The sequence below is a fragment of the Dermacentor variabilis genome, chromosome 2 (assembly GCF_050947875.1).
Source record: "Dermacentor variabilis isolate Ectoservices chromosome 2, ASM5094787v1, whole genome shotgun sequence".
NCBI classification, from domain to species: domain Eukaryota; kingdom Metazoa; phylum Arthropoda; class Arachnida; order Ixodida; family Ixodidae; genus Dermacentor; species Dermacentor variabilis.
In genome coordinates this window covers 118,144,067-118,169,199 of record NC_134569.1, presented here as the reverse complement: position 1 = coordinate 118,169,199, position 25,133 = coordinate 118,144,067, and the positions used below count along the sequence as shown (strand labels likewise).

Sequence of the window (25,133 nt, the reverse complement as noted above, 5' to 3'; positions counted from 1 at the left end):
AGAGATGAGTTCACAAAACTAGCCGTATATCAGAACAGTCCGCTTTTCATAAGGTGACCATTCAGAGCAGCTAGCACAGTTAATAACAATTAAACGTCAGTAGTACGTCTACCATCTCTGCAGAGTGTACCGACTACAGATGATGAAAAGAAATTTACTACAAACAGTCTACAGGCCATGTGGTTTTTCTGGACAAGATAAATCTTAAAATACGGAAAACGTTGATGTTGCAAGAAAAAAATGAGTGTTCCCTTGACGTACAATGCCATTTCATTGGCATTGTGTCAATTGGTTTTTGGGTGAGAACAGTGTTGCCCCTGTGAGCAGAGATGAGAATGGCCTCCAAGATATTGTTTATTTTATTTTCTCCCCTTTTCTTTATCGTGCCATATATCTCGTTACCGCCGCCGCCGTCGACTTTCCGGTGCCTCCGACAGTTTTTGGTAGACCACTTTGAGCAGCGGGTGCGTGGTGCCGCATACGCCGTTGAAGTCGTCCATGTCGTTGTTGAACACCATAACTCCGGCGTAGCCCTCTTTGATGATAAAATCGACCTGCAAAGTAGTGGGTGTTTCTTTTTTCATCGTATACAACGCCGAAGAGAAAGAGAATTTTGCAAATGAGTCTTAGATCGTGCATTAAACGTGCATCCCACATGAGTATGACATTTTTTTTGCATGGGGGCTATGTTCATATGGGGGATTGCAATACGCGAGGATGACCTAGTGGCGTCGCACGATTGTTGCTGTTGGACAGCTAACGTGCGACACTCTACGGGTTCCTTGACGAAATCGCTGTTCCACTTTATTGACAAAACGCCTAGATCATAACTATTCTTGTTCAGCAAATGACCCACCGACTACTTCATTGGACTCATTGGTCTATCATTCTGAGATACGTGTTTGCATTGAATGCACTTTCTTAGTGTTTTGTCTACTTGATCGCCATCAAGCCAGTAAATACGGTGAAAGTGAACAAGATCATGACTTTGAAATTTTCGGCTGATCGAAGGTCTTACCTTGATGCCAACACTTTCCTCGTCTTCATAACCCACCCACTGGTCTTCATAGTATATATACGGACACTTTCCCTCGTTGTCGAATTCTCGTGTCGCAATGCCGTCTTCAATGTTGGTGCATATCTGAAGAACAACAAGAAGGCACGTATATTGCGGATGGAAAGAACGCTTTAGAGCAAACAAATTTAGCACACGGTGGCGCGCACCGCTTCCAGCTATGGAGCGCGTGTCAACTTCATTTAATGTCATGTTTAATTAGCATACGAAGTCCTGGAATGTCTGGCACTACACTCATCTCTGCTTTTACGTCAATGGCAAGGGAAAATAGATTTCAGTATAAGGGAGATAACCTCATAACCTCGACTTTCAAGGCCGAGGAGTACGATCGTAATTTTGTCTTAAATTGCCGGAATAATGTGTACTGTTTTTCATCAGCCTAAGAGCCGCTTGTGTGCCCAGACGAAGCGTTACACTATTGTCGACAGCTCTCGCGTGGTGCAAACATTGAGTCAGAGACTCGCATCGCCCTTTATTCTTGTATTCTCCGCATGAGGGCATGACTCTGTGCACCATGAATACACAATAGAAGCAGTACTTGAGGGAGTAAAGTAAGCGTGAAATAGAAAACTGACCAGTAAATTTGCTTCTTGGTTCCTCCTGTATTCTGAGACCTTATTCAAAGGGAGGCTGTAACAACTCTTGCTGCAGCCGTTTATTTGCGTTACTTTTGTCACTACAAACGGAAAGGAATTAGGCCTAGTGCAGACCCATTGCAAGTGCGGTGTACCACGCGTGAGGCCTCCTATACTTCATAAGGCAGGAAATGAACAACCAGAGCTCGCGAAAGACGTAAACGGTCAAGAGAGCGAACGGGTACGTTGCAGGAGCCGCTCAAGGGAAAATGATGCAGCTTGGCGTACCCATTCATATGCGTGTCAGACGGGAGAACGATATCACTGGGCATTCCATAGACAATTAGAGGGAAAATATGAATGTAAGAGAAATGGCCACATTTACAGAGGCTGGTGGTCGCAGAACTTAGACCTAGTTTTTCCTGAATAGTGACTCGAATTGCTAAAATGGCAAGAGTTCAAGAAGGGGCGAAATTTGACGTTATATGGATTTGGAATAGCTGCGTCGGCGTTTAAAAACCCAGACAAAACCACGGGGGCGAGTTAGCGCAAATGTTCTCTGCAAAGTTGATCCGACAAATGATTATTCCAGCGAACGCTAATACAGTGTTCAAACCAGATCTACAGGATAATATATAGCTTGAGACGGCCAAATCATGGCTTAGGTCCCTGTTCACTGGCTGCTGGGTCATGATCACGGTTACTAAATACTATATCCCTCGAGATCATTTGCTCTGCTTTCTATTGGCTACACGAAAGGAAATGCTAACAGGTGCCGTGATGCGGACCAGTGTACAGGATACGAGCAGTTAAGTATGGCCCAATTGTGAACCATATGTGGACCACGGGCCACTTTTTCAGCCATAGGAAGAAAGCCTCTAAGCATTGAACTAAAATTACTGATGCAGAATCAACTCAAGTGGACATCTATAAAATTCGAAGCATGCTTGGTAGAACGTTCCTAGCAGAGAATGGCTAATCCTTTTACAACTTGTGTCCTATGGGTCTGTCTGTCTGTCTGTCTGTCTCTCTCTCTCTCTCTCTCTCTCTCTCTCTCTCTCTCTCTCTCTCTCTATATATATATATATATATATATATATATATATATATATATATATATATATATATATATATATATATATATAGTTATGAGCCGCCTATCCTGCGGACAAAGACGTTGCATAGCAGGCAAGAAAGAGGACGAGCTGTGCCCTGACCCGTCATCTTTGCTGTTATGGGTCCACTCACTGTCACTGTGTAAATATTGTATATAAACCCTTTTTGACATCTTCCCGTGACCTCTTTTGTGGAAGCGTGGGGTATATCCGAAAGACACCACGGAATTTCGCAGCGGACACCTTGTTAGTTATACGACCATGTCGACTGAGAGGCTCGCTGGCTCAGCCTCAGCTACCACAGCATTGGTTGTCCCCGCCCAACTCCGAGACCCTGGTACTTTCTTCGGTACTGACGCCACGGACGTCACGGACGTCGGTGACTAGTTAACCGAATACGAGCGAGCCAGCAAGAAAAACCGGTGGGACCCAACCATCATGCTGGCTAACGTTATGTCTAACATCAACGAAACGACCCGTGTTTTGGTTCCAAACACACGCGGAGGAACTGACTAGTTGGAGCACCTGCAAGCAAAAGCTACAAGGAAGCCAGTCGGGCATGAGCGAGCAGCCAAGAAGGAGCTTTCGTGCCGGGCCAAACATCAACTGAACCACATTTCGTGTACATCCAAGACATGTGAGCTCTCTGTCGGCGGATCCACAACAAAATGCCTGAAGCTGACAAAGACAGCCATGTACTTAAAGGCATCGGCGACGACACATTTCATTTACTGGTATGTAAGGACTGCTCGACCGTTAACGACATCATAAAAGGGTGCGGACGCTTTCAAGGAGCGGAGAACCGTCGTGTCACGCAACAATTCGTGCGGCTCCTTAACACCGCCGTTACCTCAACGTGTGAGAAGTTCTAGCCGCCTGGTACCGAAAGATTGGTGTGTCTTGTGTGGCGTGAGATTGAGGCTACGTCTCTGTCTGTTTCTCAGGCCCGTTCTTACGACGAGTCTTAGCGGGCAGTATGGTTGATCCAAGCCGTCGCACGTGAAGAGTTCACGAACGCAGGCATTACTACCATCTGTGCTGTAAGTCACCCTGAAGTCAGAAGTTTATTTCCACCTCCCCGACCGCAATCGACAAATCGCGAATCCCGCGATCTAAACCAGTGGCGCGCGCGTGACGACAGGCCACTATGCTTCAACTGCAATGGGATAGGCCATATTTTCTGCCGTTATCGCTATCGCCGGCCGTCGTCAACTCGTCCCGCGTACACTTACCGCCTGGAAGACAGTCAGTCCTCTTCATTTCGTGCTATCAATAAGCCACCGCACCCTGATGTTCCTACCCGAACTCCATGCTACCACCGCTCTCCAATCCCGCAGAGCCGGCGTTCTCGCTCTCCGCTGCCCCGTCGCTCACAATCGCCATACTTTTACCATCCATATTCGGAGAACTGACCAGTGCAGCTCCCGTAGATGATGCTGCATTAATTGCCCAACCGATGCGGAAATACTATGTTGACCCTGGCTACCGGGCAAAACCTTTCGGACATAGAAGTGGACCGCGTGCTTGTTTCGGCGTTCATAAACACTGATGTGCAACTATCTGTCATGAGCGCTTGTCTTTCTCTATTCACGTTTTCAGGCCCGGTACGTCGCCGGTCGTTCGCGCTGCTGACGGCGGTACATCTCGCGTCGTTGGCGTAGGGACTGCACGTAAGCTTCGCTGGCCGTCAGACATCAGTTCTATTCGCCGTTCTACACCAGTGCCCCCATGACGTCATCCTCGGCCATGAATTCCTGAGCACCCATTCTGCACTCATAGACTGCTCATCATCTGGCCTTCTACAGTTGGAACTCCCTTCTGTACCTGACATCTACACCAAGCCGCCACCGCGTTTATGTGTTGTCGAGTTTGTTAGTCTGCGACCAGCTACCGCGACGCACAACACGTTGCCGTCAAAGACCATGTTGGCGACGGTGACTATGTGCTCTCCCGTTTTCTAGATGCTCTATTGAAGTGATACGTTCCGCTCCCTCACTCTATTGTGATTGTTGCTGAGAATCTGCCGTGTATACTTATTCTTAACTTTGGACGCATCCCACAATTTTTTCCCGAAGGCATACTGTTGGGAAGCATATTACTTTAGAGGCACAAGATCCTGTGGCCCTGACTATCGATGATCCACAGTCGTTGCCTGGAAGTCCAAACACAAGTACTGCGCTTGGCGACCTTCTATAGACAGTATGATTGTCCCTGACCTCTCCGCTTCTCGGTCTAAAGATCTTCGCGCATGTTAGCTTTTTAATTTTCGTTTGCCCCATTTTGTCCAAACATCACTGGTAACCGATCGCATCGATACTGGAAATGCTAGACCCATCCATAGGCGCCCTTGCGGGCTGTCTGCGTCCAATACTGTGTCATTTAAACAGAAGCTGAGGAAATACAGGCTAAGGACATTATTGAACCATTTGTGAGTCTTTGGGCGCCCCTTGTGGTCCTTGTCAGAAAAAAAGACAACACCAAGCTGGCTGTTCTGTATTGACTATCGACACCTGAAAAAGATTACAAAAAAAGGACGTCTACGCTTTGCCGCGAATAGACGACGCACTCGACGTTCTCGATGGGGCAAGGTGCTTTACTTCCACAGATCTTCAGCCCGGCTATTGGCGAACTGCCGTTGACGAGCAGGATCGCGGAAAGAACACCTTCATTACACCCGACGAACTGTACTAGTTTAAAGTCATGCCTTTGGGTTGTGTAATGCCCCAGCAACATTTGAAAGAATGATGGACTCCCGCCTTCGCGGGTTAAGATGGGCTACTTGCTTATGTTACTTTGACGACGTGTCGCCGTCTTTTCGCCTACATTTCCGAGTCATCTACAATGGCGATCGGCTATTTTGCAGCCATTTCGCAATGCCCAGCTCAACTTAACTCCTCCAAATGCTGTTTCGACCACTGAGAGATCACCGTACTTGGCCATCTTATTGATGAGGCCGGTATCCGACCGCACTCTGCCAAAGTACGCGCTGTTGCCAACTTTCCAACGCCGCGTTCTTCGCTAGACGTCCGGTAGTTTTTTGGCCTTTGCTCTTACTTCCGTCGCTTTGTGAAATACTTTGCAGAGATAGCGGGGCCTCTCACATGCCTGATCAAGAAAAACGTTCCTTTTACTTAGGGTTCTGCCCAAACGTCTGCCTTTTCGCAGTTCATCCCACAGCTCACTACGCCACCTGTGTTGGCTCACTTTGACGATTCTGCTCCCACGGAAGTCCGTACGTACGCCAGTGGCCATGGCATCGCTACTGTTCTGGCTTAATGTAAGTGTGGTCAGGACTGTGCTATTGCGTAAGCCTCCTTTCAGACGCTTAGCAGAATTATTCAATTACAGAAAGAGTGCCTCGCTCTTCTTTCGGCCATCGCAAAATTTCGCACTTATCTGTATGGCAGACCTTTTACCGTAGTCACTGACCATCACACTCTCTGCTGGCTATCTTCACTCAATGATCCCATGGGCTGCCTTGGACGCTGGGCGTTGCGGCTTCAAGAATAATCATATACAGTCACGTACAAGTCTGGTCGTTTGCATAGGGACGCCGACTGCCTTTCATAGTACCCCGTCGACCAACCGGAGCCTGCACCAAAAGACTACAGGCCTTGTGTGCTCACAATGTCAGAATTCTACATAATTGCTGCTGAACAACGCCGTGACCCGGTGTCCTACGCAAGATTATAAAGCCTCTCAATTCCAAGGCTACTGGTGCCCCGCTCCTCCTCTTTGTGCTACACGATGGTATTTTACATCGTTGCAGTTTGCTTTCTGGTGGTCCTGACTTCTTAGTTCTGATTCCGGCACACCTCTGCTCCACTGTTCTGGCCTAGCTTCATGATGCGCCAACAGCGGCGCACCTCAGCATTTCACGCACATACGATCGCGCACGTCGTCATTTCTACTGGCTAAACATGTCCCGCTCAGTGCTTCGTTACTTGGCCTCTTGTGACCTTTGTCAGCCCCTGAAAAAGTCGCTACTCCCGCTTACTGGCAAACCTTCAGTCTCTCAATGTTCCATATGAGCCGTTTCATCGAGTCAGCCTCAACTTGGCCCGTTTCCTCTGTCTTCCCAGGAAACAGGTGGGTCGCCTTCACTGAGGAATATGCCATGCGATTCGCGATCGCCCGTGCTTTTCGCACCAGCTGCGTGGCCGATGTTGCGAGCTTCTTGTTCTATAACGTCATTCTCCAGCATGGGACACCTCGGAAACTCCTAAAAAACCGGGGCAGACAGTTCTTTTCGAAGGTGATCGAGGACAATCTACGGCCTTGCTCGATGCAACACGAACTGCCCACGTCCAACCATCCACCGACGAATGACTTGACGGTATTACTGACCCGAACAATTACCGACATGCCGGCAATCTGTGTCCATCGACCACCAAGATTGGGACACTGCATTGATTTTTGTAACATTCGCGTATAACACGTCAAGTCATGAGACCGTTGGTTATTCGCCTTTCTTTCTCGCATTCGGCCAAAATCCTACGTTGCTCACGGACACGCTGGTGCCTTCTTCTGTGTGCCCCCCTGCCGAGTATGCTCTTATTTCAGCCGAGTGCGCCCTTATTTCAGAATACTCTTATTTCAGCCCGCCGACATATGCGATTAGCGCGTACGGGTCCTGTATTCACAAATTAAGCTGCCAGAGCGTAGATACCAGGAAAGTTGACATCAGCCGCAGGTGTCGAGCATTTTCGTATTTTGCGAAGCAGGGCCGTAGGCTACCTCTTACAGAAAATTGGAATGAACTCGTCAAAAATGCTTAGCATTAACATACGGTCTGGCAACCGATGAGGACAACACAAGAAACTCTCAGAAAGGTGGTAAACAGGAGGAGGAGTCAAGGTAAGGGCGTCAACAAAACGTGCGTCCGGTTTGGGCCCGACGCAAGGCGAAGGGCGTTCAGGGATGAAAAGAAGGAAACAAGAAGGGGCAGGCACTAGCAGCTAAACCACATTAGGCTGTCCATACCGCCTACAGTCAGTCACTAAGACCAGTAGATTTCAAGAACTACAGTAATGCCCGCGGCGCTTTGTAACCCTCTGATGCATAGGGTCCAAGAATCTTTGTCTGTGAAAATGGTCTGTAATCTAAATGGTTTCGCGTATTTAAACACATCACTCGGCTCATATTAGAGTGTTGAGCATTTGTGTTTGCCAATGAAACCGTGTTCATCGCGTCCGTGCATACGGAACTATGCTCGGCGTGCAGTGTGTGTACAGAACAGTGTAACAGTATACGCCACAGAATCATATCTAAGTTAGTCATAAATACGTATGCTTAGCTGACGGATCAACTACTCTGCCATGCTAATCCGTCCATTGCCGTTCCTTTCGGGTCACTTACTGCCTTATGGATCCCTGCTTAGGCAGGGAGATACGATATCTCCAATGCTATTCACAGCGTGTTTACAGGAGGTATTCATAGACCTGGATTGGGAAGAATTGGGGATAAAAGTTAATGGAGAATACCTTAGTAACTTGCGATTCGCTGATGATACATCGAGCACAGAAGTGTTCAAATAGATTGGTGCGGTCACCTCGTAGTAGGCCAGGATCTCGGTGCTACCGATGAAAGGTCCTGGCGCCGCCGGTATATCCTTAATGGGATCCCCGACCTTGTGCTTCTCTTTGTCCGCGAGCACATAGCTGCGACCAAAGAACGGGATGCCCAGGACGAGCTTTTTCTTGGGTGCTCCGAGCTCCACAAGACGCTTCAGCCCTTGCGCCTGTATGAAGGTAAAAAAACAGAATAAGGAAACACCGAAGGTAGCACAACGCCCCTTGTCGCCTTTCGGATATGTATGACTTGAGGTTTTCGACATTTTGGTAATTTACATGCTCCTCTAATGTCCTCAAATTACTTAACCGGACGAATTCGGCGGAAGCCCGCAAGGTTTGTGTACAACGGTGAAATGGAAATTTACGTTCTATTGAGCAAGATGATGTCAGGTTCTTTTTCCCATTTAAAAGCTTCTCTCCATCATGCGTGTTCTCGTTTAGTAACTTTTGTAATCAATAGTCCTGTACTTCCTATTTTTAATTTACCTTCACGCTGCTTACGGATAGACTCATGAATAGGTCAGTTAGCTGAGCGATATGCCCTAGCAATGTTCTTGAATGGTTTCACTTCTTTGATATACGTTTGAATTTGCTTGAATATTGACTAATGAAACGACTAATGCAAGTGCTTTGGTTTTAATTCCATACAATAAAGAAAGAAAGATTCGCAGTCTGGTGGCTATCCCAGGTTCCATCATGCCTGAATTCGGAGAAATTGCATTTTTTTTTTTCATCTGGCAGCTTTCCTTCGAACAGTCCCTTGAGGATTTACTTTTTTGGACTCGTGTTACATCCAGGTCTATCGCGAATTCCGCTTTTAGTTCTAAAATCAAACAACATGCATTTCCTGACGTGGTGTGCACTGAACTGTTTTACGTTGTTTAGATTATTGGCGCAGTACTTCGGTGTTTCGAGTACCCCCGGCATGAAAGAAATCCTAACCAGTATGATTATGAAGACACAGCATTCATCCCAGAGGCACTATATTAAAACAAATGACGGTATGTAGTCATTGAACACGGCGAAGGAAACCGAGCATTAAGGAGTTGCGCACCTACAAGGCAGAGCGAAGGCAAACTGTAATGAAGAGCAATGGCCACAGCGAGCTCATGTGTCATTGTACCATTGATTGCTTCCTGTTGCGGTTTTCATTTTTGTATATCCACTTAAATTTATCGACTGATCAAAGTTTCGAGTTTTGCGACAGCCTAAAGTTCAAGGGCGCATCAACAAAAGCAAAGAACGTACCACGTTCAGGTTCCGAGTGTCGCCCGTCTCAAAGGATCGGGCGTACAGGGGGCTGTGAACATCAGCGATTCCAGTCCAGCGTCCCCTCAAATCGAAACCGATCACATTGAGCCAGTCTACGTACCTGGAAAGATGTGAAAATATAAAAGTTGTTCGTTTTCTAAAGGGCGACAATGCTGACGCTGTACGGCTTACTTTGAGAGTTGTCTGACGTCGTATCCATTATCGAGATAAAAAGGAGTGATTGGAACCGTAGCGGTCACGATTAAACCCTTTCTTCGTAGTTTGCAGAGACTCTAATGGGAAAAGAGAATAACTCACAATGATTGCGCATTCTGATGTAACTGAAGAACAGAAGGCATCAAAAAGAAAATACTGATTACTAAATAAAAGAACAATCTAGAGCGCAATCTGACAGGTATAAAGAGGCAATAAAAAGCAACACCCAAATGAGCTTAGACTATAGCAGAATATTATTTCAACAGTTTATTCCCTACATTTAGTGTGGAAAGGTCAATTTTAACTCGGTAAAAAAGTGCTTTTGATTGCATTGAACAGAAAAAGCTTCTTTTGATTGCACTGAACTACTTGTTTAGCAATGAACAATTAACTATACGGTGTAGTATATGCTGTCAAAATTCATAACGTGCCTTTTTTCGCAACAAATGTTAAAAAAAGTGCGTCGCGGGAACCCGCGACGCACCATTCAATATGTAGTGGGAGGCTTCATAGCTTTTATAAGCAAAAATGGTTCACATAGGCACGAGTGCCATCCAATTAATGTTAACAGCAACCTTGAATATGGCGAAGGTGAAGTGCTGACAACACGAATGCATTACGAGTGAAAAGTTTCTTGTTCTCGCTAACATGGCTTCAGATTTCCCTAAATAATTTCAAAGCAGTAGCCGAAGGTGTCTAACCTTCAGGAACAAGACGTAGTTCTGTTTGTCCTCCGGCTTTCCGTTCCTGTCTGGGCTGGCCGGGAACCTCCAGTCGATGTCCACTCCATCAAAGTCGTTATCTTTGAGAAACTTCAACAGGTTTCTCGTAAAGTTGCACCGCCTGCTGCGGTCTGCGGCCACGTAGGAGAACGGTTCGCTTCCGTGGTCCCAGCCTCCAAGGGAGATCAGTGTTTTCACGAAGAGGAACTTCTTCTTGATGGCCGTGAAGTCTTTGTAATCTGCAATTCAGAAAACGTTACGAAATGCGTAATGAGCTTCAATATGAGGAACAAGGAAGCAGACAGTCCGAGTGGTTGAGCAGCTCCGGAGCAACCGCCCTGCTTTTTTTCCTTTTACCGCCCACGCAGCAAGAAGAAAGGAGTTGACGGCGATTGATGCCATGCTTGGTAAACATCCCTTTCATAATGGCTATAATAGTATGGGACCATGTTTGCGTCGATTGCCACCCATAGTGCAATTCTCTTAAGCGTGAGATTGCGTGTGAAGGAGTTTTCTTTCCTTCTTAATATCAATAATTGTGGTAGTGTTGCCTCGGTAGCGATATACTTTGCTCAATTTTATTTATTTATTGTCATCTGCCGCTCCCTACGGGCTGATCCGGGTGATAATGAAGACGAAGCGCATAGTTGGAACCACCGATCGAGTGCGAAAAGAAAGAGAGTTGGAATGGAGTCGTTACATTATCCCGGCCATGTATATTGCTGTGCTAACGCAGAGAGCGCTATACTGCGATTACTAATGTAACCATATAACGACAGCTATTATATTCGATTAGCTTTGCCTGCATAGCGAAGGATTGCAGGCGCGTCTATAGGCTAGTTTTCAGGAGGCCGTTGACAGCTAACGTATTTAGTCACTGCGTCTGTGAGTCGACTGCAGTTTGTTCTTTCACTTGCATGCGTTACTCTAAGACGTAAGAAAAAGGAACGACCGTGTTCGCCAAAATCTTAAACGTTTGCTGGCGGGCTAATTGATGATACATTCTCCGTGGCAGTCCATGTTACAGCCCACACAAATTACAAGGAAAGAAATCACAAGAAGGGACAGGAAAGAGTGCTGCATCAACAACTGGGAACTTGAAACTGTCCTATTCCTTCTAAATACTTGCTGTGGTTTCTACGTGCTGTAACAATGACACCAAAATTGATGCTGTTCATGTTTGCAAGTGGGGAAACACTGCATGAAGAGACTCCTGTTAAGAGATCCCAAGATGGATCGATATCTAACTGGGAAAGTGAAACGGTGTCTAAAAGGGCGCATTGCTCACGTGAATTGTTCTGGTATGCTGGTATGAGGTCCTTGACTCCTAGCGTGTCCTTGTCGATGCCAGCGTAGTTGAGGTTTACGTGTGTGCACAGATCTCCCGGAATGTCCCGGATGCGGTAGTTCATGGGGCTGAAACGGTCTGCTGCCCAGCCATGGTAGTAGCACACTACGGGGCTGCCACCATTTCTTATGAAGTCGTCATCTGCAATGGCACGTGGCGAATAATTCTTATCACAATCAATTGATACGCACAAGTATATGCTCGTTAAGATTCTATAAGAGGAAGCTGCTAGATACACTTCGAAAAGCCTTTTTTTGTTTTCTTAAGATATCAACCTCGAATCTCATTTGCTAGAGAAGTAAGGCTAATCTAGGGATATCAGTTGTGACAGTTGATTTAACGCTTTATATGGAACCGGTAGCTGAATGCTTTTTATATCTTACATCGTGATAGTTTGCACCGTAACCCTAACATGAAGGAGAGATCCGCTTTAAAAATGACGTGACAGTAGGAGACTGAGCCCAGAAGGCCATACCACGCAAGTTGTTTTTATTTTGTTATCCGTGTATAACATAGGTTCGGGCTGTAGTTAAAAAGACACGAACGAGAGCAATTATTTTAGCTGTGGCATTTATTTGCCACTCTAGAATGCCAAAGGTTTCCCTCTTACCGCAAGAGGACAGTCGCTAAGCCAGAAAAGACGCAAAGACTAAAGATGGGTGGCGACACCATCTTGAACTTTCCGGACCAGCTCGCAATGACGTTATCAATTCTGACTGCGTCCACTTGGACACAAGTTCAACTTTCTACGGCAATAGTAGACTACATTGTATTGTAAAAGAGCCAATGACCACACTGAGGAAGTCTCAAAAATGTTTGCTGCGCCAGAGCAGGCCAAATGAAAAAAAAATTTTACTTTGAATTCTGTGGTGTCACAGTGACCTAACGGGCCCTAAAGTTCTGACGCGATATTCAAGAAATCGAATTTTCAGCACTACTTCTTCTTCTAATAACGATTCATTGATTTTCGCGAAATCAACAACAAAAAAGTAAACATTATCAATATAGGTTTCTTCAGCGCTTCTGTTTAGTGTCCCTTTATATTTAATGTTTCCTATAACCTCAGGGTTTTCGGCTAATTCCCGTGTCACTGATCCAGCGGCCTTTGCTTTCCCGGTTGTTTATATTTCTGCGCATCTGCCACCTCATCTCTTTTTCTGCTGTCGAGCTCATATTTTCGCTTTCTGTCAAGCACCGTTCTCTAGTACATTTTAGTGCCCGTAGGCGGTGGAGGAATATTGATAGCATCAGTGATTTCATTTTCTTAACGAAGCATTCTTTTTTCCTTGATTTGTGTATTTGAAACTTGGTGGCGGTGCACAAAACTGATGGCGACGATCATCTACGCAATTTTCTGTCATACAAACCTGAGTACTACCACCACGCGTATACGATATGCCCAGCCATTTTCATTTCTGCTGACATAAAGTACACTCGTAGACTAGATCTTTCCACTGACCTTCCATATTGCGAATCAACTTGCGTAGAAATCGAATAGCCTCGCTTCACATTTAATCGAAAGAATCTAATTCTTGCTAGCATGTATTACTCTCCTTCGTCACTTGCCGAATTCTTATCAGCCCTTGAGGCCATCCTTAACAGTTCATCTATATATAAAAAAACATTTTGTTAAGAGGCGATATCAACATAAAACTTATAAGAGTCTAATACGAATAGCATCGCTGCATATACTGATGGCCTTTCCGGGCAGGGATTTCGGTGGCTCATTCACTCCAGTACTAGATGTAACACACGTGGTGCTCACACTCTTCAGGATTGTGCCTCTTCTAACTTCAATCGTCAGGCGTCTGTCTGGAGTAATTAATGTAGATATTATAAATAATTTTCCCATATTTGTCACGTTTGATAGCCCTGTAGCTAGCATTGACACAATATTAATTATAACGCACTTTGATCAAGAAATTTTATCAATGCGTTTACTCATTGTGACTGGCGTAAAATAACATCACTAACTAATTCAAAACAGGCGGTTGATGCTTCTGCCCTTTATTTTCGGAGGCTGTTTTTTCTAGCACTGTTATCGTTGCATGCGACAAGAAATACCAAAAGCCTACGAACTCTCGGATGTCATCTGCTCTTTTACCCAGTTTCAGAAAAAGGATAACCTCTACAAAAAAGTGAAGTGGCAACTTTTTAATAGCGCCTTGGCACGTCGTTATAAATGTTGTCGCAACCTCTTTAACTCTTTAACAAAACACGTCAAGAGACGCTATTATGACAAAGACTGAGTGAGAGAGGCAAACAGAAATACTCAGAAAACGAATTTTCAATATCAGCTGAGTGACGAGAAGTGACGTCATTGTAAGCTATTATCGTTATAGACGAGCTCAGAGCAGGCAGTTTTTAAAAAATCATTCAAGAGTTTCCACTGAGTTTTAGGGTTAACCTTATTTGTTATGAATTCTTTGTCATAAAGCGTTTCTTGGATTGTTTTAGTAGAGTTAATAAAGTTGCAATAAAATTTACAGCGAAGTGCCAAGACGCTATTAAAGGGTTGCCTCTTGACTTTTTTGTAGAGATTATCTTTTTTCTGAGATTGAGTTTTTTCTGTTTCCGGCTTCTGAAAAAATGTTGTCGTCTATTCGTAATCTTAAAAATATTTCTCCCGTCTGGATTGCATTTGTGCATTTCATTTAAAGATGGTTTTTCAGTTCATTTTTGATCCCATAAGCCATAAAATCAACCTTGAAGCTTGTTTTCAAGAGCCATTAAAGCGGGATAATGTCATGCCAATGTTTAAAAGAGGTGATAACGAGGCAATTATAAATTACAGGGCCGTATCTATTCTCTCTTCATTAAGTAAAGGCGCTGAACATTTGTTTGTTAAGTTCCTTAATACTTGCCTAGCGAAATTTAATATTATAAAGCCTTGCCATTTTGGTTTTCGTCAAGGAAGCTTCACTGACCATGCTTTACTTTCTTTGACTGTCTTATCGTAGTGACCGCTATCAATCGTTGTATTGATAGCGGTAATGTCTCAGGTTCCGTATTTTTGGATTTAACTGAAGGCGTTGACACGCTCAATCACACGCTCAATTTTATTCAGCAAGTTTGATTCTCAACGTATGATCGGTCCCGCCGTAAAGGTTTTGAAGAATTACCTGCTTAACCGACAATACGCAGTATTCACGAGTGGCTCTTACTCAAACGCTAAGATTACTAACCATGGTATTCTCAGGGGTCCATTCTTAGTCCCCTTCTCTTCATCCTTTATATAAATGACTTCACTGACGTTTTAAGTCTGGAGATTGCGGGCTATATTCTAATGGAACAAAATAGTTCCATTTCTAACATCAAAACTAAACTCTGTAGTAAATGAAGTTGTTAACTGGCACAAGAATAATGATCTAAATATAGACCCTTCTAAAAATAAATTCATTATTTCCAGATCACTTCAAAAGCCAGTATTTACTCCGGTAGTTCAGGTGGTAGGTCTTAATATTATCTCTGCTTGGGACTCGGTTTCATTTCTTGGAGTGGGTTTCGACGTAACTTTTAATTTTGGTTTGAATATGATTAACGTCAAGAAAAAAAACTGCTTTTGGTATTCGTGCAATAATTAAAGCTAGACTATATTTTCCCACCAATGCATTGTTATCTCTCCATTTTTCCTTCATTCACAGACATTTAAACTACGGTATAACAACCTGGGATACACATATCAATCCTACATTTCATCGGCGCGACATATCGAAAACCATGCAATCCGTACTACTACCTTCACTCTTAGCCTTTCTAATGCTCTTGCATTACTTAGGAAATACATTTTATCTCTTTGGAAGTTACTGCAATTTAATTGTACCTTCTTGTTTCTTAAAATAATATATCTTGGACTACCTTTCAAACTATTAACAAACATTAATCAGAAAACACTTTGTGTACACGTTTAAAGTCGGAAGGAAGACTATTATGATTACGAGTTCGCGGACAACGAACCTAGACTCCTTGTCTAAGCTTTATACATTTACCAAAGCCACGAAATTTTCACTCCTGCCATCTTAATCTTTTTACTATGTCCAGCCCTTATTAACTTGTATTGTTATGTCGAGTTCTTTCGTTTTATGTATTCATCGCTGTGCATTATTTATAGCTATGACTTTGTTGTATTTTGCAGTAGCCACTGTTTCATAAGTGTTACTTTTGTTTTCTTCTAACTTACACATGCATGTTTAGTCCTTGCATTTTTCATCATGGTTTCTCCTGCAGTCTTCGTACTATCACACCTTACTCTTAATTAGTTGCCTTAATGAAACTTTGTAAAGGTGTGTTTAAGAATGGTTACAGGCAAGTACATAAAGTTTTGCACTAGCTCTACAGTTGGTGTGGTGCTCTGTACACACCATGGTTCAATCTACCGTGTGTCCCATGTAAACTGTTCATAATTTTACAAATATGCAAGTGACACGTAGCTAGACAGAGGTAATCTTGAGCTAATGTTGTTTGCCGTCGCTTTGAGCAAATCAGACAATTTTTTCGCACTTCTGAATACATAATAGTTATCTTAATTGACAAACTTCTCAAAAATCATATTCAAACCCAAGAAAATTGTAGACAACCCTGAAAAATTTCCGATTCAGCTTTCTGTGGTTCAATACGTGCTACAAAGTATTTTCTTTTGCAAGCGTGTTTTGCGGGCTTTTTTTCAGGCTGGGAAATATCATTTATGTAGCACGTATAGAGCAACAGGAAGCTGGATCGAGAATGTTTCCCGATAGTCGACACTTTTCGTGTTGACACTTTTGCTTCGAACATAATATATTGAGACGTTCAATCATGTATAAGAATTAATTAAATAATTAGGTGAAAATAAGATCGTCTGAGTTTCACCAAGCGACGACGAACAACATTGCCTTGCTCCTGTCCCAGCTCCGTGGCACTTGCATATTTTTAAATTTTGGCACAAATTGCGTGGGTCATATGTTGTAATGTGTGATGAAGCCTGCGCTAAATGCTACACTTTTAAAACATTGTATAACTACATGGCTATTTTCAACTACAAAGCAAATTGCTGTTTCGCCCTTGATTCCAAGCAGTTAAGCGATAGGTGTTGCAATATTATCCGCGCTAAGCGTTGGACTGTTTGGTGCTATGTCGGTTCAAGTAAACATTCGCAAAATCCATGGGAACTATGTCCGTTCGAGAAGTCGAGATCAAGGCAAACAAACACCGGATATAATGCAAATTGCGGCGGCCCACGGTGCCGGACATAACGTAAACCAACACCAGATATTGTGCGAAGTTAGACGGCCCAACTGGCCGCTGCCGGACACAACGCAAAAAATACCGGATATAGTGTGAATTAAGGCACTCCGCGGCGGCAAGTGATCCATGTGCGCGCGGACGGGAGCTCCAACACCAACATGTCATCGTTCTAATGGCGCGGTCATCATTACATCGTCGTCATTTCATCGTCTTCATGCCATCGTCATCATTCCTTCGTTGTCACCTCATCGTCATTTTTGTGCCGTTTTCACACTGTCGTTGTCACTACATTCTGATTCGTCCATCATCACACAACCATCTTCTAGCCGTTTGTCCTCATTCCGTCGTAACCAGCCCGTCGTCATCACAGTCCATCACGTAGCTGTGGCCTTTCCACCGTCGTCATTGTTTAGTCATTCCGCTGTTGCCACCCTGCTGTCGTCATGCTTTCATCGCCATTTCCTTCGTAAGGTCATCGTTGTCATGATGCATCTCCGTCATACCATCGACATTATTACAGCATCAGAATTACGTTGCAGTCACGTCGTCGCCGTCGTGCCATCGTCGTCATGCTGTCGTCGCCACACCAGCGTTGTCATCCCATGGTCGGCGACTCATCGTCATCATACCTTCGTCGTTACTCTGGCATCGTCATACCATGGTCGTCATGTCATTTTCGTCACACCAGCGCTTTAACTCCAGCGTCGTCTTCCCATGATCGCCGTGCAGTCGCCATTATGCCGTTGTGGTGGTGCCACGGTGGCTATTTTGTCGGATAGCGATTCTAGTGTTGTCATCCAGATGTCGCCATGATTTCGCCGTAATGTCATCGTCGTCATTGCATCGTCAACATACCCTCATCTTCATGTCGTAGCGGACGTTTCTTCGACGTCATTCCTTCATCATAATGCATGTCATGTGCATGACCGAGCGCAAGAGAGAGAGAGAGAGAGAGAGAGAGAGAGAGAGAGAGAGAGAGAAGTGATAAGGGAAAGGCAGGGAGTTTAATTTGGCTGAGCCCGATAGGCTACCCTGCACTGGGAAAGGGGCAAAGGTGATCGAAAGAGGACAGAGAAGAAAGAACCTAACAGTTTACACTGTTACACACACAAGCGTTCATCGCTGACTGTTATCCTTGTTTACCGGCTCCCAATGGAAACATTATTCTTTGTCATGTGCTCTATATTTGGAAACACCAATGAAGATTTCGCTTGAACCTATTCTGAGTGAGCGTCAGATTCGCAGGTTTTTTTTAATAATAACATTCTTTGCAACATTCTTGGCACTTTGCAGTTAGTACGTAGGTTTCCGTTTCGCCTCTCTTTAAGAAGAAAATAATGAGACCGTGATTTTGGAATCTAATCTCTGCCAGTCAGCACAGAAGCTTGGTGCTGTAAGCATTAGGGCAGAATCGCGCACACGCTTCTCTCGCTCTGATACTAGCCAGCTAGCTCTTTGAAACATTCAGCGCACGCAACACACACCACTTTGTCGTATTATTTCCTTGTGACAGCTCGCGCTGAAGCGGCATGTTACCACTTTCTCCGGGACCGGCCCACATTACCCAGCACGTTCCTCGTAGCAGTTCACGCTATGTAGGAAATGTGTAACGTTGTACCAATTTCATGATTACCCGAGGCAATCATGATTTAACATTTCTTCGCCGGAGTACAAATGCCATCGCCGTCTTAACATACACTCTATGAAATAGACATATGCACGAATGATTGTATAACTTGTAGCGTCTGATGACGTCACAACGCTGTTTTTCTCGTGTAAGCTCGTGAACTAAATATGTAGAACTCAACAATGTCCATGTCTAAGGCCAGCGTTGAATGACCGGCGTTGAGATCATGCTATTGACGTCATACGATCGTCTACAACGCTGTCGTCACACACACATTCGCTCGAGATCCACACACACAACTCTCAATTTAGAGGAACATGTTGTCCACCTGGTATTGTTTTGGGACACTCCAGACAATGCTAGATTGCCAGGTCCCACAATCCGTGGGAGCTGCAAAATTTCTTTTTTTTGAGAATGCTTTTCTATACACGCTTATGCCGCATGTGACTGACGCTAGTCGCATTGAAATCTTCGCTGTAAAACAAATACAATCAGCGGCCACTCACAGTACGTGTGCCATAAGGTCATGAGTGATAAAACAGTTAAATTGCCGCGTAAATAACTTCTGAAAACAACACCAACCTTCAGTGGCCAATGAAAACTCCCGGAAATGTGGTTTTCGAAGAAGCATCAGCAAAGAAGTGGGTTAATTTTTTCGGAAATACTGAATCTACGTTAGTGCTTATATTACGTAACTGCGCACGCGCACTACAAGAACAGGGGACAACATGTTCTGAGTGAGAACACAAACATAAATGCCTTTCTTCGCGTACGTCTTTTGTGTATGATTCCGTGGAAGTGAGTTGTTGGGCCACTTAAGATTGACTCAGTGATTTCTTTTACATCGAAGCTGTATGTGGCTAGGTTCTGATGAAAAATGTGTCCGTGGGCAAGAACCGCGTAGATCGAGAATTTCTCCCAATATGTGGGCCGATCCCGAAGATTGTGCGATAGCGGGCAGACACGCGGCAAAGCTTTAAGCACGCCGCCAACTTGCAAAAATAAGTTTGATATCTTAGGTCCAAATACAACCCGTATCATACCCTCATCGGCTATATCTATGTTAGCACCGCCCTCTCTTTGTCGGTATTCCAAACGCTTGCGTAGTTTGTTTCCTTCTGCTCTCCCGTCGTGACGGTCCCGTAGGCGTGCCGCTCGCCAGGACCGCGAGGCGAAATGAAATGCGAACCGTCCATGTGGCCCCGATACCGAAAACTTGGGGCGTTTCATCTGATCAACGGCCAGGTTTCAGAGGGAATTTGTGCGGAACCAATATTTTGTGGCCTGGGTTGTGTGTGACCCCTTGTGTTTTTCGAGTGACCTCACAACAATTACTACGTTGTGGGGACGTTGAGAAACGCACGATTGCCTCGGCTGTGTGTGCCCTCGGTGTGCGCTGAAGTACGTGTCTGTTCGACGTGGCGGGATTCGTAAGTAAAAGATGCCGTGCTGCATTTTGAAACAATATATGGGTATGTATACCCACCGGTGCCTCATCATCTTCCGAGGCTCAGCGTCGTGGAGAAGCGACTAGTCGCGCCTCGCCTTCCATTTATGTGCATACGGCCTTTGACGCACAGCAATGGACAGTTCGCCATAAGGGGCTCACATACACAGCTTCGCTGTTCATCCAACTTCACAGAGTGCAATGTCGCTGATTTTTTTCTGATACATTATTTGAACTTCGACTTCGTGCTTTCCAATGTCTAAATACCACGATGTCGTTCCTTGGGACACCTTACTTAACAAAGCGTGAGCTCGCGCTCATTTAACTCAACTGAAACCATTGTGTGCCTATCAGGACACTCCGGGAATGAGCAAACACTGGAGATACTCACGGGGGAAACCAGAAAGCTAAACAATGACTCCTTGTTTACACTGGCTTGCATTGCTGTCAAGATGGACAAACCGTGCGGAAGCAAGGAATTACCAAGAGCGTGGTTTATTTCATTTTGATTTAGTATTTCCTCTTTGTTACCTTTCTAAAAGTTTAGGTGTGGTTTCTGTTACGCGATTCACGAGATACAATTGGCCGAATTTACAAAGTTGTTTCTAAGAACTATTTGTTAATGGCCAATCGGCTGCACTAATGAACCTATCGGCATTTGCAGGCACCTCTTGATATAGGAGACATTCGTCTCACGCGAAGTGCTTTGTGACTACTGGCCCATATATTACGGCGTTTATTCGCTTGTACCTTCCGTGTGCATGTAAATATGCGCGGATACAGGTAGTGGTAATGATGTTGCTATAAGCGGGATTGGCCTGGCAGGTTTGGCCGCCAAATGCTTCGCCTGAGCGTCTCTTTTCACGTCAAATATCACTATAAGTCGACCAGTCCAGTCTCCCGCAGGAAACGTTAGCAGAATCCGCGACACTTCATTGCGAACCATTTGCGGTCCTTCCGGGAAATGTAACTGTTTTACATGTTGGACGCTCTCGCTTTATAGCTGTGCGAGACTGTTAGCTTTGCCTGAGCTGCATTGTAAAAGTAAATCGTTTATTAATTAAAATAATCAAGATGTCTTTAATCTCCGGCCGCGCTGGCCTTCAGGCTTAAAAAATGTGCGTTATGAAATGACGTAGCAGTGGGGGGGGGGGGGGAGCAATATTTCGGCCACTGAAATATTTGCTTCATGGCAATTGTTCACTCATTTTAGGCAGCCTATCTTGCAATAGACAAAATCAATGGAGGGCTTACCTGTGCGAACAGTCGGAACTATGTGGACCAGCAGAAAACCACAGAGGAAAACGTTAAACATCGTTGAGGTCCTGGAAATTGCAAATAATTCTGTTGAAATCCCGTGCAAGGTCCTAATTGTCGTTAACAGCAGATCTCCGGTGTCGTTGTGTTCTGGTCAAGTGAGCAAAGATTAAGAAAAAGTAAGAAACATGCAGTAAACCACATTTACGGAATATTATCTGCAAATAGTAACAATTCACTAGCGTAAAGTACAAGGAAAATTGAGCCAAATGATATTTGGAGCAGACAAACAAACGAACAAGAAAAAAAAAGGAATGAGAAGCAAACACGCGATTTGAAATCATAAGAATGGAGGTAAAATAAAGAAAAATCAGAATTTAGCAGACATTCAGCATTCCTTCGCTCGACAGTGTGCAGAGCAATACTTGCAACTGCCAGCAGCCGAGCGATCGGTCACTCTCATTCAACTGCCGATCAGCGTGACAAGCATGAAAGTTTAGAAGACCGAAAAATGCAGTGCGAGAACCCCTTCTTGGGCGCTTACTTTGAACGCGCTTCTCGTTTGCTCTCAAGCCTTTCGTGGCCGCGCAGGAGCTGTCAACGGCGAAGGTAACTCTCCAAGCCCGCCCGCGCGCGCGTCGAAAGTTAGCGCCTTTTGTAAAGCCCGCGCACGCGCGCGGACCTGACATGCACGAAGAAGAAGGCGTACACGATGGTGCGTACTACTCACCGAGCGAGCCGCTTCTGACACGTCCGAGCCTCCGAGCGTCCAGCGACCTTCGTAAACATAGGGGGTTGCAAAACACGTCGTCCACAACGTTGCACGAGCGGTGCGAAAGAAGCGGTTAAATGGGCGGAGCAGGAATACCCCGCAACAGGCGACAAGGATTTCCTCCAGGCGGGAGCGCTCAACCGGAGGCGCGCGCTGTCGAGACGGGTGCGTGCGCCTCGACAGGAATCGGCGAACAGAGAGACAGTCCGCAGGCGCCGTGCCGTGGCGTGTACGGTATAGCCGTTCGTTCTTCAAAAAGAAACCGGACGCAGCACTGAGGCGCACCTCCCCCTATCTTTCCGTTAGGTCGCGTTGTCTCCGGCGTGCCCCAGGGAGCCACACGCGCCGATCCCCGCAGAAGCGCGCGATCTACCGAGCCGTCGCTTTGCACCCCCGTCCTCCGCTGTCGGCAGGAGAGAAAGGAGCCGCCTGCTTTCCCCAAGGTTACGCGAGATCGAGGACGACCGAGGAGCGCGGCGTGTTTTTCTTTGCTCAGGAAGAGATAGGAGGTCTTGCTGGACGCGCGTCGGCATGCGCGCACGTAATGACCGACCGTGGAAATACTTATACAAGTTAGCTAGAGGCAGGCCTGGAAAAGATAGTGGGGCTGCAGCTTCCTTTCTTTGGGCGTGCTTGTTCACCTTTGTGTATATGTGCCTATATTTTGTATTTGTATGTGTGTTTATGTCCACTTGTTTGTGTATGCGTGAGCGCGTGTATTTGTGTTTGCGTGCGAGCTTGGAAAACCCCGGAATGGCTTTCATGTCACTGAACTTTCGCAAATCGGAGCAGTAACTCGAGGTCTTTGCCTTCGGCTATGACTTGTCAGCGATTACCGCGCACACATCGCTGATGATGGGGCGCAACTGTTCCCGGGCCAACTCGGATGAAGGAAACAGTGCTATCACGAACGTACAATACGACTTTTTCTAACTTTGCGGTTATTATGATAGTTCATAATGCCTGGGTTGCTTGTGTTTCTAACCCGAACGTCGTCACATACAGCGCTTTTACCCACGCTGTAAACTAAACGAAAAGTTTCAGGAATGGAATGGAATGGAAAACTTTATTGACTTTTTTAAGGTTTTAGCGGGTCGAGGCCGAAGCCTTCATTCTTGAAGCTTGGGTCCTCTTCAGCCATGGATGGGCCCCTAGTCCAGGGCTCCACTGAGCCGGGCCGCCTCGCACGCGTGCGCTATTAGAGCTCTTTGAGCCTCTAGCTCGCGGCTTGTGAGCCAGCTCTCCCATTGCTCCGCACTTGGTGTTTTGTGTTTGTGGAATGCCTGGTTTCTTGTACACTCCCATGTAATGTGGTATAATGTTGGTTTAGCTCCACACCACGGACAGGTTGCGCTATACTGCGTGGGGAACATCCTACTTAGTATGTGTAAGTTTGGGAAGGAGCCCGTTTGCAGTCTCCGCCACCCTGCGGCCTCCTCCTTCGTTAATGCTTTATGTGGTGGGGGATATTGATATCTTAGCCCCTTATAGAGGTTTAATAGCTCTGAATAGCTGTTCCCGTAGTTGATCTGTGGCCCCTCTGGGGCGGTTGACGTTCCTGCTCGGCTGGTCATCCCTCGAGCTTGGCTGTCTGCCCCTTCGTTGCCCCTGATCCTTGCGTGGCTTGGTATCCAGATAATGTTATGTGTGGGTTGTCCCTCAGCGATTGGAACTCTGCTGAGGATCTTGAGCGCCGTGTTACTAATTCTGCCTCTTATATAGCTCCGACACGCCTCTTGTGAATCTGTTAGAATATTAAGGGATATTCCTGTTCTATAACCTTCTTCCGCTGCCAGTGCGACAGCAATTTCCTCTGCCTCGGTTATGTTAGCAACCTCGGCCGTGAGTCCTGTGATTAATTCTCCTTGATTATTTACTACTACCGCTGCCGCGTTGTTTTTATGTGCTTGTGAGTATAGGGACGCATCGGTATAGACTGTATTGTCCCGATGTCCCATCGTCTTTTCGTAATACTCTGCCCTACCCTGTCTCCTACTCGCATGGAGGTTTGGGTCCATGTTGCGAGGGATAGGTTGTATGCTTAGTTTCCTTCTTAGTGGGTGTGGTATTGTGGCCCTGCTACTTTGTGGTTTTTCTACTTCCCGACCTAGCTTTGTCAGGAGCGCCCTTCCCGTTGTTGTATTGCTGAGTCTTCGTACTTGTGCCTTGAGCTGGCATTCCCTTAGTTCTTCAAAAGTGTTGCTGATTCCAAGTTGCATGAGTTTGTCGTTGGATGTGTTCCTTGGGAGGTGGAAAGCTGTTTTAAACGCTTTCCGGAGGATGGTCTCCACTTGCTCTTTTTCGGTTTTGGTGATTGCATGGTACGGCAGTGAGTATGTGACCCGGCTGACTATCAGACTGTTGACCAACCTGAGTGTGTCGTCCTCTTTCATGCCATATCTCTTGTGTGCCACTCTGCTAATCATTCGGCCCACCTGTCCTGCTGCTTTGTTTAGCAGGCAGATTGTGTGGCTGCATTTCCGGCTTCCTGGCAGCCACATGCCGAGGACTCTAATCATCTTTTGTTCCGGGATGTTCTGTCCTTCTAGCCTTACTTCGAGCGGGGCATCAGTGGGGTGTCTGCCCACCCTGAGGAGTTAAGATTTCTCCGTGGCGCACCTGAGGCCTCTTTGCTTTGTGTATTTTTCGATGCAGGCGGCAGCTTCTTGTAGTGCCTCTTGTTTATCCCCTAGTGAGCCTTGAGCAGTCCAGATCGTCATGTCGTCCGCGTACATTGCGTGACTGATTCCTTGGATCTTGCTAAGTTTCTTGGTAAGGTTGACCATTGCTATGTTGAAGAGTACTGGCGAGATTACTGAGTCCTGCGGAGTGCCCTTGCATGGCGTTTGAAAGGCGTCACTCCGTAGGTCTCCCAGGCCTACTGTCGCTGTTCTGCCGGTTAGGAAGCTTCTGATATAGTCATGGACTTTCT

At 45.7% G+C, this 25,133-nt stretch overlaps 2 protein-coding genes across 5 annotated transcripts in view; one reads left to right on the top strand and one right to left on the bottom strand.

Annotated features, from left to right (window-relative positions):
- The window catches only part of LOC142572598 (uncharacterized), a 291,788-nt gene that overhangs the window by 59,319 nt on the left and 207,336 nt on the right, over nt 1-25,133 (top strand). The window lies entirely within an intron of this gene.
- LOC142572593 (endochitinase-like) lies at nt 342-22,619 on the bottom strand. Of its 4 annotated transcripts, none has more exons than XM_075681813.1 (9): nt 22,160-22,619; nt 21,427-21,497; nt 11,816-12,016; nt 10,507-10,766; nt 9,782-9,882; nt 9,587-9,710; nt 8,317-8,505; nt 1,019-1,141; nt 342-554 (listed from the first exon to the last, which is right to left on the bottom strand). In XM_075681813.1, exons 1-9 carry the CDS (start codon nt 22,216-22,218, stop codon nt 399-401), a joined length of 1,284 nt encoding a protein of 427 aa, XP_075537928.1. In that variant the 5' UTR covers nt 22,219-22,619; the 3' UTR covers nt 342-398. The 4 variants fall into 4 exon arrangements, with proteins under 4 accessions (XP_075537928.1, XP_075537929.1, XP_075537927.1 ...); XM_075681814.1 differs by having other exon boundaries at nt 21,427-21,579; nt 22,160-22,618; XM_075681812.1 differs by lacking the exon at nt 22,160-22,619 and adding an exon at nt 21,974-22,150 and having other exon boundaries at nt 21,427-21,579.